The following is a 16,550-nucleotide window of genomic DNA, read 5'->3' on the forward strand; positions in this document are numbered from 1 at the left end:
ATAGTGCGACGGTGAACGCGCCGTGTGATAGGGTCATGCAAACGTCCACCAACAGAGAGCTAACGGGCCGTAACGCGCGGCATGTGATGGAATTTAATGGTCTTTGAGTGTTTTCGGAGAGTGGACCTGAACAACGTTTTAAGTTGTTGTATGGAAGCACCCCGTCTTATCCCGGAATACCGGCGCACAAGAGCCCCGTACGGGGCCTGATTTGTCAGCATGAACGAAGCAGCCGCAGCTGTGCTGTTGTCCTTCTTCCTCAAACATCTCCTCCAGCTAGTCAACTTCCGGCCCTTGAAGGTGGCAGCAGCTCGCTCCTTTGCCATACACCCCGAGCAATGCCACTCTTCGCCATCAGTCACAGGTAGTGGCAGTAACTGCACCCCTTAAGATCCAAGCAGCAGCGAAATCAACCCCATACACCCTGCCCGTCCGCAATCAAACGTGACCAGCGTCCTCACACAGCGTTTAAGCTGTTTAAGCCTAACCCCACGGAGTCTGACCGTCGACGAAAACTAAAAGAAGGTTTGTATCGACATCGGCGCATCCGGATCCGGAAAGCGCATAACAACCGTTGCCGAAACTCTCAAACTCGCACGCAGTCTCGCTCCTCAAACGTTAAGTCTACCTACAACGTCGTCACCTAACAAAGCTTAAGATACGCCAGCATGCTGACTGCTGCGGCCTTCCCGGTCCTTTGTCCGCATCACATAGGCGCACCGCAAGGAACCGTGGGCCCGCAACAGAACTCGCACCGAACACGAAGTTCATTACGGTCCGTGGGAAGAGAGATAACTCATTTCCTACTTGCCCCCGAGGAGCGCTTTTACCTTCGGGTGATTAAGCGGATTAGTTAGCAGCTTCGCCTCCACAACCTTCTCCTTGGCCATCAACAGAGACTTCTCCCCCAGGGTGACCGACTGCTTTGCACGCTCCGCCTCAGCCCGCAGCTCCGCAAGCCGCGACTGCGCACTTTGCAACTCCTTCTGCTTCGACTGCAACGCCTCGCTCTTGCCCTTCAGCTGCTGCTCCAGCTTTATAACTTGTTTTCGCGCTTCGTCGAGCTTCAGCTCCAAGTCGTTGAATTCCTTCTGTTCCTGGCGCACTTTGCTCTCGGCGTCCGATATGCGATTTTCCTGCTCCGACTGTGCCTTTGCAGTCACCGCTGCACGTTTACGCTCCGTATCAATAAGGCGTTCAATATCCTTCTTATCCTTTTCGTATTTCTGCACCTCTTGGAGCTGGGAAAAGTAGTAACCACCGAAGCCGAGACCGCTAGCGGCGCCCACAATCATGACTGCACGCTGCATTGGCGTCGCCATTTTGCGCTACAATTATAATCAATGTTACAACAGCTTAGCAGGATCCGCGGTGGCTTTCCCAGAGACCAAGGCGCTGTCAACGCAACGGTTCCGGCGTTCCGTACATCAGTGTCAACTTCCGTTGTTCCCTTGTCCGGTCACCTTATTGCAAATGGGTAATACTCCATAAACCATGCAATAACATGCAGCGACGCCTGATTGCCTATCTGTTCATTCGCATTATGTTCCTAACACACGCCACCTTGTCTCCACGTGGCGCGCAAGCATTTTTCTAAATCACGGGCATAGGCAATCTTAGTTGTCATTGCATAATCCTGTATAGTTGCGCGGGAAAAGGCATGTAGATACACTAAGGCATGTAGATACACTAAGCCAATGTATTTTACGATTAACTGTGTACAACACGGTACGGCACCTTCGCAATAGCACACATCAGGGAGGCGCTGCATGTGTGGCCAAAGATGGGGGCCCTTGTGAAGCAGCTGCCCGCGTTTCCAAAGCACGTATGGTGATGTGGAAGGTGCGGAAGTACGTCGGTGAAATATAATGTGGTAGGACTGGAGAGAATAGTGTAGCAGTATAATGTATTGTGAGTGTAGCTGAAGCTTTCATCGTGGGCGCGTCTCGTTGCAAGCTAAGCAACGCGTATACATGACGTGTAGCATCAGTCCTCAGTTCACTTCTTGTAACGAACATCAGCATAGGTCCAAGCCCTCTCGCTTGGAGGGATATATGCAAACAAACATCCTGATAGGTAAACTCGCATGCTACCGAGCATTCAACCGAGCACATGCATGCTTAGTTGAATGGTGAGATGCGACCCCCCTTCATTTCGTGCTCGGCAAGCCTGCCACCGCGTGCGTTCCGGATATGTTGGCGATGTTACAGAGACGCTGCACCTTGGTTTCTGTGCGCCATGCATACGATGCTCGACCCCCCCGACCAAAACTACACGTGCCCAACTGAAGACACACCGGTGGTTGTGCAGCAGCTCTTGAGGCTTTGTTGGCTGAAATCCATCCTGAGACGCTGCACCTCGGTACCTGTGCGCAATGCGTACGCTGCTCGCCCGCGCCGACCAAAACTACATGTTCCCGTCTGAAGACAATGCCGGTGGTTCTTAAACAGAATTTGAGCTTGCTGCTGGCTCAAGTCCTTCCGTAGTAGCTGCAACACGGCTAACGCAGGCACGGCCGAATGCGCTGCGAAAAGCTGTTCCAAGCCCTCAGCGGCATCCATTTTACTTGCAAGGTTCTGAACGACTTTCGCGATTCTTCTCTTTACCTAATTCTGCGTTGTTATTATTTATTTCGTAAGAGTGTAACTTGAGTTTAGTCGGAACAATGTGCATTATGCGCTGCGCTACCGAAAGCAGGCGCCTTATGGCTGATTCTTCGCCGACCGCTTCATCTGCCGCGGCAGTTTCACGAGCCCAGAGTTGCAAGCTACGCCGTTGGCTTTAGGTGCTTTTATTTACTGCAAAGCATCCACGCAATAGTCCAGCGTGCGGCTATGGCCAACATGCCCACCTGCGCAACGCGCTGGCGCACCTGGTCCTCATCCGCCAAGAAATTTTATATACACTTGTACAGGCGCATTTTGCGAATCGTACGCGCGCATCTGCGCGGCAAAATTCGCTCCTGGCTTTTTTTGGACGAGTGTACTTAGGCTTTATTCGCGAAGTACGACCGGACACATTTGTGCGAGAGGCTGCTTAAACATCTCTCCGGTACTCCGCGTCTATTTGTCTTCCTTTCTTCCCTTACCCACTTTCCTTGCCATTTCGGAAGGTCTCAAGAGAACTGCATGGTCGAGCTGCAACGCACGTCTCTAAAGCATCCTTCTGGGTTAGGGAGGATACCGGATAATCGTGTGTTGTTTAGGGAGCTTGGTCAATGGCCCCTCCACCTTCACTGGGCCTCACTTATTTCACCGTTTTTGGAACAGGGTTATCCTCGCGAAGGCGACTGTCTTTCTCACAATGTTTTGCGTGAGGAGATACGTCTTACAGTGCGTTCTGATTATACTGCCACCAACTGGGGTGCCGTGATCCTCATCCTCAGGGGCCTCAGGAGCTCAGGGCACTTCCCGGAGCTTCACCCAGACCCGGATGAAAAGGGGAAGGTCGATTTCATTTCTTCGAACCCGATCAATGTTGAGAGCTGTCATGGAAATATTGAAGGAGCGATTCGATGATGACTGGCAGAACCCGCGTCTTACAATACTACTACACCCCACGAATCTGTGTCGGACAAGCCGTAAACCAGGGGTTAAGATGTGGCGGCATACCCATTGGATGGAACCACCGAAACACACGACGTACTACATTCATGCAAAGTCGTACTTGTCATCGCTGCCGTTTCGCGTAGGGGCGTAGGGGCCTTTGGAGGTTAGCCGACCCCGCTCTGTCGGTCGCGCCAAGAGCGCTGGTGTAGGGTCTGTAGCAATAACCATGCAGTAAAAGATGAGTTTCATGTGTTTCATGGCTTGAGTGCCCCCCCCCCTGCAACGACCTACGGGAAGGGCTCCTCAACCCCTAGGAGGTGCACGCCGGGACGATATCGAGCCCCCGTGCCTAATACGAGGTCTGTGCCATTGAGATAGGTGATTAGGACAGGACAGAGGAGAGAACTTGAACGCAGATCGTACACAACAGGATGATGATGCGACGCACGCTCATGGCAGAGTGGTAAAATCCTGAGATGTAGCTTACTCTAGTTACTGTTTTCTCTCGCAAACGAGATTCGTAACCCTTTTTTTCGTTTTTTCTTGTTTTCTGTTACTTTCCTCTTTTTGACTACGCTGGAAAACTCGCGGGGGTCCATAGGCCTTTCCTCTGCCAGTGGGCTCCTCTGGACTTCCGGGCTCTTGTAAGCTCTGGACATTCAGACCTGGCAGCGACTGACGTGGCGACAGCGCAACACAACGCAAATCATGGCAATAACGTGCACGACAACTGGCAACACAACTGGCAACACAACGAAACGCAACGAAACGCAACACAACGGCCTCTCATTGCTTCCCGTGTGTGTCTTTCGGCCGCACTTATTGCAGGCATACATACAGTTCTACGTACATAACTACTTACATACTTAAAGACATACTCACTTCGTTCCCATCAAACCACACAGACCATGCTAGGATGCGAGCGCTCCCGCGTCGCCCTCCACGTCACCCGTACGTCCACGCGCACGGCCGCCTCTCCCTCTTCCCCCCTTCCCACCACCTCCCCCTCCTCCCCCCCGTCCAAGGCCAGCACCCCCCCCCGACACTCAGCCCCCGAGGGGTACCTCTCCCCGGGCGAGGGATCCTCGTGAAGTGTCACGCAAAGCTGCGGTCGCCGCAATGCAGAGGAGGACGAAAATGCGGAAGGAGATGAGGATGAGGCCGCCTCCGCCGCTGTTTCCTCAGCTCCGCTGCCACTGCCGCACCCGCCGCCGCCGCCAGGTACCACAGGTACCCAGCACAGGTCCCAGGCCAGCATGACGCGCGTCTGCCGTCCCGTCTGCTTCGTCGAAATGTCGCACATCGGAGCAGCAGCAGTAGCAGCCGCGGAAGTAGTAGCAGTAGCAGTAGCAGCAGGGATGATGCCGCCACGGGTGCCGCCGTCGTCTCCTTGCTCCGTATCACCGCCACCGCCGCCGGAGTCCGCAGGAGCAGCACTCCCCCGGCGGCGGCGGCGGCTCATCCTAGCGGCGGATTTCGAGCTAGGTGGCGGTGGTGCCGACACGGAGAGGCCAGAAAGCAACGGCTGCGGAGTTGACGGCCCGGGGGCTTCGGCGGCTGTAGCTCCGGATGGTGGATGGCGCCGCCGCCGCCTCTGCGGCTGCTGCTGCTGTTGAGGACTCCTCACAGCCGCCGGTGACGTTGGCGGCGGCGGCGACGGAGACGGCGGTGGCGGCGGTAGCGGCAGCGGCACCACCCGCAGTACGGTGCCCGCCAGCTGACCCCGCGCAGGTCCCGCCAGTTCCACGACACCGCCGTCGTACGACGTCACCCACAGGCTGCAACCATCGGGAGAGAAGCATAGACCCGATGGTCGCCGCAAAACCGGCTCGCCGCGTACGAAATTGTACGGCGAAGCGGCTACTGCCGGACCAGGGGGTCCGTACGCCACGCCATCTGACGCGACCGCCGCCGTCAGGGCTGGGTGCTGCTGCGGCGGCGGCGGCGCTGGCGGTGGCGGTATGGGTACATCGGCGTCCGGGGCTGGCAGCTGAACTGGTCCTGCGTCCAGCGGCCCTCTGTTAGCAGAGATGTGCCTCACGTCCTCCTGTCCTGCAGGGCCCAAACACCGCAACGGCACGCACAGGATGTTGCCGGACGTTTGCGGCGGTGGGACCTGAGTGTACTGCCGCTTCGATACCTCGTACGGCAGATCCACCGCGCAGTACAGGGCGCCGCCATCGGGCGCCAGCGCCATGCCCCACCCAATCCAGCCCACCCCAGCGGTGATAGTCGCCAGTACGACTCCGCGACCGTACGGCAGTTCACCGCCGTACCTAGCGTGCCGCCGGGTAGTGGTGGCGGCGGCGTCGCCACCGCTGCCACGCGTCCAGGCCTGCAGTCCTATCCGTGCTATAGTGCAATCCACGCTGTTAATTACGAAGACATTGTCGTGAGAGGCGCAGATTCCCTCGGGCGTTGCCAGATTAAACTGGTTCGTGTCGAAAGTGATGAGGATGCCTAGAGGCAGTAGCGTCGTGGCGTCAAAGGCCACTATGCCTGGGGCGCTGTAGCAGCAGGCGTACAGCGTCGGGCCCACGGGTCGGCGCCGAAGCCATTGTGGAACGTCCCCGTTCGTCCGGGCTGCATCGCCGCCATCACCGCTGTCGCCAGTGAACCGTCGGTCAGCTGCCGCGTCGGACGCTGCCAGCAAAGATGAAGCTGCGGATGCTACTGCTGCTGCAGCTGCTCCTGCAGCCATTCGTACGGTTTCCCATGCCGGGGGCCCCGTGGTGATGCCTGTCATCCAGGGATCCTTTGGCAGCACGTTACGTGTGCGGCCCTCAGTGAACAGTAACCGCCGCCGCCGCTTGCGGCAGCGTGGCTGCTCTACAGGCCATGCATTCCACATAACTGCACGATTGGGGTTGACGGCCTGTAGGAAAGGCGAAAGCGAAAACGAGGTGTGCATGCAACCGGAATGTGGACACTTGGCCATCGGGGCAGATAGGGAACACGACCTGCTGGATATATATATATATATTCATCAATAGCATAAATAATATGCTATTTTTGGAAGCGCATTGAAGCGCATGCGAAATAAATAAGCACTGATAGTGAGTTTCCACCGAAATGTTTTCGTGGAGGAAGGCAGTTCCGTAATCTCTGCATTAACGCCAGGCGCGACTCCAAAGGGCCTTTGAGCTATAGGATACTTGCTCACATTAAGGATGTCAATCTCAATTAGCCTTCCGGGCTGAGAGCAAGCGACCACCATTGCCTGGCGGAATGGGCTCTCCCGGTGCTCCAGCATTTCCAAAATCAGCTCACACGCTCCTTTGCATGTAAGTGAAGCCAGCAAGGCCTGGCGGCGGGTCAGGTGGCTTAATACGGCACGGGCACAGTCCCGATAGCCGTCGATGAGGAGCTGCAGCGTCATAATCATAGTGCTTTTCGATGATACGCAAAGACTAGGTTAATTCAAATGATGAAATACATATATCGAAACTTCAGATCATAACTGACGTGCACAGAGGATCAGTACGCAGCTGGCTGCTAATAAAGCACAGTGAGCCAGGAGAAACCAAGAGAACACGCAGCAACTACATGGTAAATGAATATGGAATTCCTTGGACGGGTGCAGTAAGCGCCGCACTGTCGTAGGAAGATTGATATTAGTAAGCACAGGTTACATGGTGTTGTACAGGTGTGGCTACAAACGAGGGGGGTCCTTGTGAAGCAGCTGCCCGCGTTTCCAAAGGCTGTAAGTTGGATGATCGTAAGGTGTGCAAGGACATGTGCTAGGAACGGAATGGGGCCAGGCTGGCGAGGCGAGTGCAGCAGGAGAATGGATTGTGACCATGATGCGAAGGCATTGCAAAGATTCGAGCGACCCTGTAAGCGTTTGTGTTCTGCAAGCGATTGACTGAGTGTTAGCCGGTCACCAAAGCTCGGATCGCCAACCATTCCAGCCTTTGCCCATCGGCGATAGAATAGAACGGATTTGCAGAAACAGCAGCATTCGCCCTGTGACATCATAGTTGCACGAAGCCCGCACTGAAGTTGTGCCGCAGCGCGCCAAAGCGGTGATGGCCCGGCGTTGGGCCATCGCGGCGCTCACCGAGCTGCGGCCTCGCTTCGAGGACAATGAGGATTTTAACGCTCAGCTACCAGCGGGCAGTTCAGCGGACGGCTGCAAGTCGCTGGGCGACCTTGTGCAGCGCGACTTTTATCCGCGCTTGAGGGCCGCTGCTGCTTCGGCCAGGGGCCGCGTGTTGTTTGTCTGCGACTGTGTTGTAGAACAGTTGCCAGGCGGCGACGCGTGCACAGGGCGGCTGGAAATGGATTGGCAGGGGTGCAAGGTCGTCGCAGCAGCGCACTCGTGCAGCTGTGCAGCAAAGATTAGGTGAGGACCTGCATGTCCATTGGGAGGGTGCTGGCAGCGTGCTGCTGCAACCAAAGCTAGTGCCGGCCTAGAGAGAAAATGCTGTGCCCCATCTGTGCAGGCCAAACGAACGAGTGGCTGCCGGTGTGCAAGTGGACCGGCCTCTGGGGTGCGCCTCTGCAGTGTCGGTGCCAGACGGAATCCTGTGGTCCGACCAGCAGAACCCGTCGCTGCCGGCCAGCATGACGGACGTGCTGGGCTTGAGGGCGCGCCGCCGGCTGCTGGATGTGCTGCAGGTGGAGCTGGGTGCGGCAGAAACACGGGTGATGTTCACGCCGGTGCTGGGCCGGGTGCCAGTAAAGCACGGCGACCTGGCAACTATGCAAGACAGGCTGCATGACATCACGGGTCCCACTCCGGTGGTGGTGTGCGGCACCGTCCCTCAGCTCAAGCGGGCTGCCGAGGTGGCGATGGGCGAGGTGCAAGTGGGGGCTGCCAAGCCAGCTTTGAACGGGCAGCAGGTGACTTTGCTGTTTGCGAAAGTGGAGGTGCGTGTAGTATGGGAAGAGGGTCATGCCTGGACCTGTGTTAGGGCCCTGTACTGTTTGGACACGACCTAACTGGCGCACGTGTGCAGGTGGACGATCCCACCGCTGTGGATCTGGTCCGGTCCAAGGTGGATGCGCTGGACGTCGGCCAGCTGTGGAGCAAGCTATCTCGGCATAAAGCAGCAGGCAGGCTATGCACAAGGTGGACATGGTTGGCAAAGCATACATCGCTACCAACAGGAGCAACATTGCCGGATGGTAAGGCAAGGAGGGTGTTTTGCAAGGTGCAGCAGGCCTGGAGTGGAATGCAAGGAGGGTGTGGCAGGCAGGGTTCATCGGTGTTGCAACAGGTCGGGCGTTTTCAGAAATGGGCGGGGCAGCGAGGCATGCACAGGAAATGTGCCTGGCGTGCACTGTGATGGGCCAGCAGCCTTGTGCAGGCTGTGCACCCCATCTGTGCGTGCTGGGTGACCAGGTGTGTGGGGTGCAGTCAGGGAGCCAGCGCTTCTTACAGGCGTCTGATCCTCCGTGTCTGTATTCTGGCAGCCGTGTTTTGGAAGACTGGCACTGCGTGGCTGCAAACTGCGAGAAGCATGCTGTGGAGGGCGGGCTGGCGCATGGGGATGTGCATCGGCTGCTGCTGGATGGGCCACCAACCTTGTGCAGGCTGTGCACCCCCGCTGGGTGGCCAGGGTAAATCAGGCCTGCGTGGTGCGGTAGGTCAGCCAGTGCCACTGTACAGGTATCTGATCCTCTGCCACGGCATCCCGGCAGGCTGTTGGAGGAGCGGGATGTACAGCATGCCTGTTATGTATCAGTAGCTGGCAGTGGAGGGAGGGCATGTGTGGGGGATTCGCCTGGTGTGCTCCTAGATAGGCCACAAGCCTTGTACAGGCTGTGCACCCTATCCGGGCTGCACTGGATTGACCAGGAGTGTGCAGTGCAGTGGGCGAGCCAGCGCCTCGTACAGGCGCTTGTCCCTCTGCCCCTGCATAGCGGCAGGCTTTTGTGGGATGGGTTGCATGGAGAGGCTGCCACATGCGAGATGGAAACGGAATCGCGAGCACGGACTGAGAGTTGCTGTGATGTGTCTGCAGGTATGCACCAATGCGCCAGCGTGATGCGGAGTGCCTCCAACCTGGCGTATGCTATTCGGCCGCCACCCAGCTGGCCGAAGCCATCTACACCATGGCTGCAAAGTACTTTCCGTGCATGGCGGCGCTCAGGCAAGTTGACGCGCAATGCAGGGTGCATCCTAGGCAGGGCTGGTGGTCTGGGATGGCAGCTTGGCATGGTGTGAAGCTGCTGCATGCATCTTATTTCTTGCTTATGGTTGCAGGGAGAAGCTGGTGACATCACATGCCGCGCCCTATCTGCTGGGCGGCACACCTTTCAACCTGGTGGCGTGTACAAGCAATCAAGGGGTGCAGCTGCACTTGGATGGAGGAGACGGACCGCTGTCAGTGATCCTGTGGTTGCCAGCTGGGCGTGGGACCTTGCAAGGCGGGCCCTTTTGTGTGCCTAGTCTAGGCCTGCAGCTGCTGCCCCTCAACATGACCCTGGTCGTGCTGGCGGCTGGCGCTTTGGAGCACGGCACCATCGCGCCAGTGGTACCGCCTGGCAGTGAGGCAGTGCGGATGGGCTTATCTGCATTTGTGCGGCCCTGGGACGTGCAGCAGCTGCTGGCGCGTGCTACAAAGGCTGGCGGGTCCCAGGAGCTGCAAGCCATGCAGGCGCAGGTGCAAGAGAGGCTGATGCAGGCAAAGACTGCTTGCAGCCGTGCGGCGGTACGTGAGGCTGCCAAGGCAGGGCGTGCAGCTGTGGATGCTCTGCCGGGCGGAGCTGCTCTAGACGGGTTGTTTGAGGGCTGGCAGGCGCCTTGTGAGGCGGTGGGGCTGCAGCGTTACAACTTTCTCACGTGGGGCACGTTCTGATTTGGGCAGGGACAGGCTACAGGATGGTTACAGTCGTGCCTGTCCAGATGTGCAGATGGTCGTGCATCTGTGTAGGACCAAAGTGCCCTTCAAATGGTACAGCGTCAGCGGTGGTCACATAGGCACACGACATGTTTCGGACATGGCAGAGGCTCGGATGATAGCAGGGGGGCTTGCTTCTGTCTACATGCCAAGGTGCTCTGCAAACGTCATGGCCTCGGTGGTGCCTACATAGGGTTCACGCAGTCGGCTCGGTTCCACTGGAGGGTGCAAGGTTGTGCTGGCTGGCTGTCTGACAGGGTGCACCTGCACATGGTGCGGGTCCTCCGGGGCAGGTGCGGGGACCGCTGCTGGCTGCGATGGATCGGCAGTTGGTGCTGTTGTGTTGGCTATGGGATTCGTGGTCCATGGCAGAATGACCGGGTTGAACAAGCTAGGCGACAGGGAGCCCACGATCTTGATCAGGCGGCTCTCCGTGACACGTGACAGCATGACATACAGCAGTCCCGGCGTGAACGCATCCCGGGCATGGATGATGGTGCGCGTGGCGAGGGTTGCACCCTGCATATAGCGTGAGCATTGCAGGCGAGGATGTGGGGGTGTGGATGGCATGGTTAGCGGAGGGTGCTCGGACGAGTTTGGACATGCGGCTGTCCATGCATGCAAGGCCAGCAAGCGTGCAGCAACAGAAGCACGCACCTGTGCACGGTGTGTTGTGATGGCCCATGCAAGGCAGAGGGGGAATGTGGACTTGAAGTATCGGACACCGTTGAGGATCTTGTAGCGTGTGATACTGCGCCCCAGCGTGATTGTCTTCCCGGTGGTTGCCAGCTGGACCTTGACTTTGTCGACATGGCCATCTGTATCGAACTGCAGCTCCACCACAGTGCCAGTCGCGCCATTGGCAGCTCCGCGGGCCAGGGAGACATTGTCAGTTAGGCAGACGCGCGCACCGACAGCCACGCAGGGCAGTGTCCGAAATGTGGGCTCTTGGAGCCATTGGTCCAGGGCCAGCATGGCGTCTGGGGCAGTGATGTTGTGGGACAGGGGGCAGGGGCGTACTTCGCCGAGGGTGGCGCCGCAGAATGGCAAGGTTATGCTGCAGCGCATCCTCCCGATGAGTGCACAGCACTGTGGTGTCTGCGTCACATGTGGCCGCCACCTGCGACTCGCTGATGAAGTGCACGTTGTCCGGTGTGCATACCCCAAACACAGCATCCAGCTCGGCCTGGGTGGGCGCACGCTGGCGGATGATGTCAAGCAGGCTGCTGTATGCCGGGTCCTTTGCATGCCGTACAGAGACACTCAGGTTCAGACGTGTGGCGGTGTGCCAATAGGGCGAGGCGGAGATGTGGCAATGACGGCACACAGCTGTGGCTGCGGGTTCGTCCTCATGCATGCGCTGATGCTTGCAGACAGGGGCCAGCTGTGGAGGTGCAAGAGTGGGGAGAGACAGCAGGGGGGAAGAGAGTGTTGGTGAGGGGGGGCGATTTGCCGGCCAGAGACAGAGGGTAGCATGGGACAAGCACTGTAAGCACTGTAGGCATGGAGCCAGTGCACCTTGATGCCTACAAACCCCAAACGGATGTGCAGGACACAGTTGCACACCTGTGCATCATCGCCAACTAGGATGATGAGCTTGTTGCGCAGCATGGCCTCGATGGACGGCTCTTCGCTGGCATGCCACAATGTGATGAGGATGTGCATCAAGTGCTCTGCAGTCATCATGGAGAACTCATCCAGGATGAGGACGTCTGCTGCCTGCAGCACTTGTACCCGCACATCTGTGGTGCGCATCTGCCGCATGCAGGCTGTGGGCCGGTGCTGCTGGCTGACTGGCAGGTTGAAGGCGGTATGGTTGGTGGTCGCAAACTGGCTCAAGCGCACGGCGGCTGCCCCTGTGCTGGCAGACAGGTGCACCGACTTCCCTGCAGCCCGCAGCAGTCGTGTGAGCTTCTTGGTCACGAATGTTTTGCCACAGCCTGGACCGCCGCTCAGCACCACAATGCCAGCCTGCTGCGCCAGGATAGCATTGACAGCTGTTTCTTGCTGTGGTGTGAATGGCAACTCATCCAAGTCGCCGAACTCTGCAGCCAGGGCATCCAACCGTCCTTGCAGTGCCCGCTGGTCACGGTTCTGCTGGAGCATGGGTTGCCCCTCGGGGGTGGGACGAGGGGCAGGCATGGGCAGCTCGCCACCAGCAAGGGTGTCAAGGAGGTCATCGCCAAGGAGGTCCAGTCCTTCGTCTGGGCTGTACTTTGCCAGCAAGGTGGCCAGCAAGGCATGCCGCCTGTCGCTTTCGTACAGGTGGTACTCACCATAGCTGCAGGCGTGGCAGTGGGACAAGGACGTGGGAGAGGCAAGTGCATGTCATGACAATGATGAATGGGCTAAAGAATGGCTGTGTGCAAGTCTGTGGCAGCACTCACGCCTGCACATAGCGCTCCAAGTCTGCCATATCCTTGACCAGCTCGCGTAGTTGGCACTCCTCGAAGTATGTCTGCGACGCGTTCTGTGGTGACAGCAGGCACCTTTCATGGCGGAACGGCACTTGCTTGAGCAGCAGGTTGTAGAAAAAGGCCTCGGGGTTATAAGCGGGGTTCACATCAGTGAAGCGGACCAAGCGCGGCTCCGCCATCCGAAACACACGCTGGCCATTGGTAGCAAGGCCGCAGAAAATGCCGCCACGCGGGCACCCGTCACCATCATACACTCGGTACTTGGTGAAGTAATCGTAGAAGGCCACATCTTCCAAGCATGCAGGACGGAGCGTGTAAATGTCCACAGGTGGCATGCTGAGGTGCAGATGGCCATGTGTCCTGCCGATGGGGCCAGTCTGCAGCACGCGCCGTGTCCGGCTCGTGGGTGGTGACGAGTCAATGTACTGCACACCGACTGACATGGTCACCTGTCGGCACGTGCGGTGTGGCAGCACAGATGATGAGTACACCGGTGAGATGATGCTGCCGAACAGAAAGGCACATTGTGCATGCCTGGTACCTACTGTGTGAATGTTGGCCGCAGTCAGGTATGCCAGCGTGGGGCTGATGACTGTGGCTGCCAGGTATGCTGATGCGAGGCGCACGAAGTAGTCACGCCCTGCTGCACCCGTGCTGCTGTCCGCTGGCACGCCCAGTGCCACCCGTGACACAGCAGTGAGGTCGACATTCCCCATTGGCTCCGTCTGCAAGAAGCATGCAGACAGGGCGCCATCGAGCGCGTGTCAGTGCCACGGCAATGATCAGGTGGCCTTGTGTAAAGGCACAGGTTGCCAGCACTGCAGCCTGGCGACAGGCTGCAGTGGTGCTTCTCGGAATCAGCACACCATGTGCACGCACCTTCATGGCGTACTTGAGCACGTAGAACGACCACGTCGCTGAGTTGATCCGCTGTATATTCATGTGGGCGCCCCACAGCAGTGCCAGCGTGGGGTGGTACGGGACCACATTCCGATGCGCCCATGACGGCCGGTAGTACTGGTAACGCAAGGTCGCGGGGTCGATGGCAGGAGTGGACTCTCAGTATGGTGCCCATGGGAACTTGTACTTGCATACGCCAGATGCACAGCAGCCAGCATGGCCGCTAGACGAGCAGGTGTGCATCTGCTTGCGCAAAACATGATGAAACAGGTTGCGCTGGCATGGATCATCAGGCTGCTGCCAGTACTCTGCTGTGTAGGGGCACAATGGATGGCTATCATCCCCACGGTACACAGCGGGTACACAGGCGACAATCTCCGATGCTGCCCGGTCCACATCCTCTGGGTGCACCCACAGCACAATGTGCGCATGCAGGCTGTGCCAGTTCTGAACCTCATAACGCACTACCCAGTTGGTGACGCGTCCTAGGGCCCCGCCGTCCTGGACTGCCCCCCGGCCTGCCTTCAGCACGTCAGTCATGAAGGACTGCACGCGCTTGTGGGCGATGAATGCATTCTCAGCTGGGGCGTCTTGCCATGTGAAGCCAGCACAGAAGCTGCAGGCAATGGACAATGGCACAGCACAGCCAGAGCAGTGCATATCTGGGTGATGGGTGACTGACTGCCATGCTGGGCAGGGACAGGAGGCGGTCAGCGCCATGCAAGGATGCTTGCCAAGTGATGCAGATTAAAGTGCGTGCGGCTTACTCCTGCAGCTTTTGCTCCAGCGACTGCACTTCGGGCCAGCGTGTGGCAGACACTTCATCGGTTGTAAGCGTGAGGAAGAACGACGGCATGCCAAAGCGGTCCACCATGCACAACAAATCTTGGAGGTTGCTGCGGTGCCATGCAGGCGTGTTGGGCAATGTTGCCGGCAGCTTGTGCTTGAGAATGTGATGGATGGCATCCTCATCACTCGCGTTAGGGTTCTGAGACTTGTAGTCGAGGAGCGCCCTTTCCAGCACAGCCTGTACATGCAGGCGGGCATGATGGTCATGTCCTGAAGTAGTACATGCATGTTGCTGCTTGGCATCGGCGGGATCCGTGTCCAACATCCCAGCATGCATCGTTTGCAGCATCACTAGCATGCTCGCTATGCACTGACCTCTGTATTCTGCTCTTGCAGCCGGGCGCTCTGGCGAAGAACATACATGAGCAGCAAGTACGGCTTGCACAATGTCCACACACTGAAGAGGCACTTGGCACGGTATGCCAAGTACTTACCGGCAACAAATCCAAACGCTGCTGAAAAGAAGCCAAGTCCAACATCCACTAGGCCTATCCGCAGTTGGTCAATGGCGTCCAAGGAGCGGCCATATGCACAGAACGCAGGAGCGGCCATATGCACAGAAAAAACCTGCTCCAAGTTTTCTGCGGCGTCCATTTCAGTTACACAGCTGTGACCGATTTTCCAGTTCTTATGTTTAATTTTGTGTATGCTATCTTTAATTTGCGACAGTTTGTATTTTGACTTCAGACGAAAAAAGATGCTGTTTGCGTATGTAAGCAGGCGCCACGTCTTTTCGAAAAGTGCCGCTTCGCCAGGCGCTTCATCTTCCGCGGCCATTCCATGAGCGCGTGTTGATACCAAGTTATATGCTTTCAGTTACGTCAAGACAGCCATACATTCCTACGGTCCTGCTTGCCGCGTGCAACTGTGGCCAACATGCTGCCGCACAAGCGCGCTGACACACCACGACTTTTCGCCAAGAAAATTTACATACACTTGTACAGGCGCATTTTTCGAAACGCACGTGCGCATCCGCGAGGCAAAATTCGCTCCTGGCTTTGGGGACGATGTACGGAGGGTCTATTCGGCAGAGTACGACCGGACACATTTGTGCGAGGGGCTGCTTAAACGGAGGGGGGTTCCTTGTGAAGCAGCTGCCCGCGGTTTCCAAAGGCTGTAAGTTGGATGATCGTAAGGTGTGCAAGGACATGTGCTAGGAACGGAATGGGGCCAGGCTGGCGAGGCGAGTGCAGCAGGAGAATGAATTGTGAGGCTTGCATACGAGGCTTACATGGCGATTGGCGCACGGCAAACTGCAAGTACATTGCAAGATGTCGTTGCGGGCGCAAGTTTGCTAGAAGCACAGGAACCACAACCAGAAGAAGAAGAACAGCAGCACAGCAACAGCGCGCGCACAGGACACGTCGCGTCGTGTCTGTGCAATGAAGGAGGAACAAAGGAGTAGTCCTAGAGTGGCGATCCTTGTTGCGCGCGGATGTCCATGCCACGACAGGCAACATGATGGGTGCTTTGCACGCTGCCAATTTGCTTCCGAGCACTCCAAGAGCGGACATACAAAGCAGCGCAACGGGCCCCCCCGCTATCCCTCAAACCTCACGCAATAGTCCATACCAAGCGCTGCCGTCCGTAAGGGCAGCAGCTGCCGTTCACACACGGGTTAAGGTCGGACATGTATGCACCGTGAACGAAGGCCTAAGGGCGATCGTGCCCAAATGAAACAGCACTGGCGCGAGTTTGCTAGAAGCACAGGAACCACAACCAGAAGACCAAGAACAGCAGCACAGCAACAGCGCGCGCACAGGACACGTGACGTGGTTTCCGTGCTAAGAAGGAGGAATAAAGGAGAAGTGTTAGAGTGAAGATCGATGTGGCCCGTGGATGGCCACGCCAGAACAGTGAACATGATGGGTGTTTTACACCCTTCCAAGTTCCCCCCGAGCACTCGAAGAGCGGACATGCGATGGAGCGCAAGGAGCCCCCCCCTATCCTCAAACCTCACGCAATAGACCATCCCACGCTCTGCCGTC

General features: G+C 57.5%; 4 protein-coding genes across 4 annotated transcripts; 1 reads left to right on the forward strand and 3 right to left on the reverse strand.

Annotated features, from left to right (window-relative positions):
* Positions 1-122: 122 nt before the first annotated feature.
* Positions 123-1,640, reverse strand: VOLCADRAFT_121335 (uncharacterized protein). The gene has a single exon (XM_002954623.1). The coding sequence runs from the start codon at positions 1,320-1,322 to the stop codon at positions 804-806; it is 519 nt and encodes a 172-aa protein (XP_002954669.1). The 5' UTR covers positions 1,323-1,640; the 3' UTR covers positions 123-803.
* A 2,195-nt stretch (positions 1,641-3,835) lies between these two features.
* Positions 3,836-6,933, reverse strand: VOLCADRAFT_95472 (uncharacterized protein; the record flags this gene model as incomplete). Its single annotated transcript, XM_002954624.1, has 3 exons — positions 3,836-3,909; positions 5,271-6,423; positions 6,712-6,933. The coding sequence occupies 3 exons, from the start codon at positions 6,931-6,933 to the stop codon at positions 3,836-3,838; spliced, it is 1,449 nt and encodes a 482-aa protein (XP_002954670.1).
* A 643-nt stretch (positions 6,934-7,576) lies between these two features.
* Positions 7,577-8,590, forward strand: VOLCADRAFT_106462 (uncharacterized protein; the record flags this gene model as incomplete). The annotated part of the gene is made up of 3 exons (XM_002954563.1): positions 7,577-7,893; positions 7,994-8,420; positions 8,510-8,590. Coding segments are annotated over 3 exons (825 nt in total), but the record flags the coding sequence as incomplete, so codon positions are not given.
* A 734-nt stretch (positions 8,591-9,324) lies between these two features.
* VOLCADRAFT_106463 (uncharacterized protein) lies at positions 9,325-15,156 on the reverse strand (the record flags this gene model as incomplete). The annotated part of the gene is made up of 12 exons (XM_002954625.1): positions 9,325-9,408; positions 10,661-10,915; positions 11,054-11,262; positions 11,308-11,376; positions 11,417-11,780; positions 11,963-12,677; positions 12,784-13,262; positions 13,359-13,538; positions 13,693-13,830; positions 14,179-14,329; positions 14,481-14,740; positions 14,878-15,156. 12 exons carry the CDS (start codon positions 15,154-15,156, stop codon positions 9,325-9,327), a joined length of 3,183 nt encoding a protein of 1,060 aa, XP_002954671.1.
* Positions 15,157-16,550: the final 1,394 nt, after the last annotated feature.

Source organism: Volvox carteri (assembly GCF_000143455.1).
Source record: "Volvox carteri f. nagariensis unplaced genomic scaffold VOLCAscaffold_44, whole genome shotgun sequence".
Taxonomy (NCBI): domain Eukaryota; kingdom Viridiplantae; phylum Chlorophyta; class Chlorophyceae; order Chlamydomonadales; family Volvocaceae; genus Volvox; species Volvox carteri.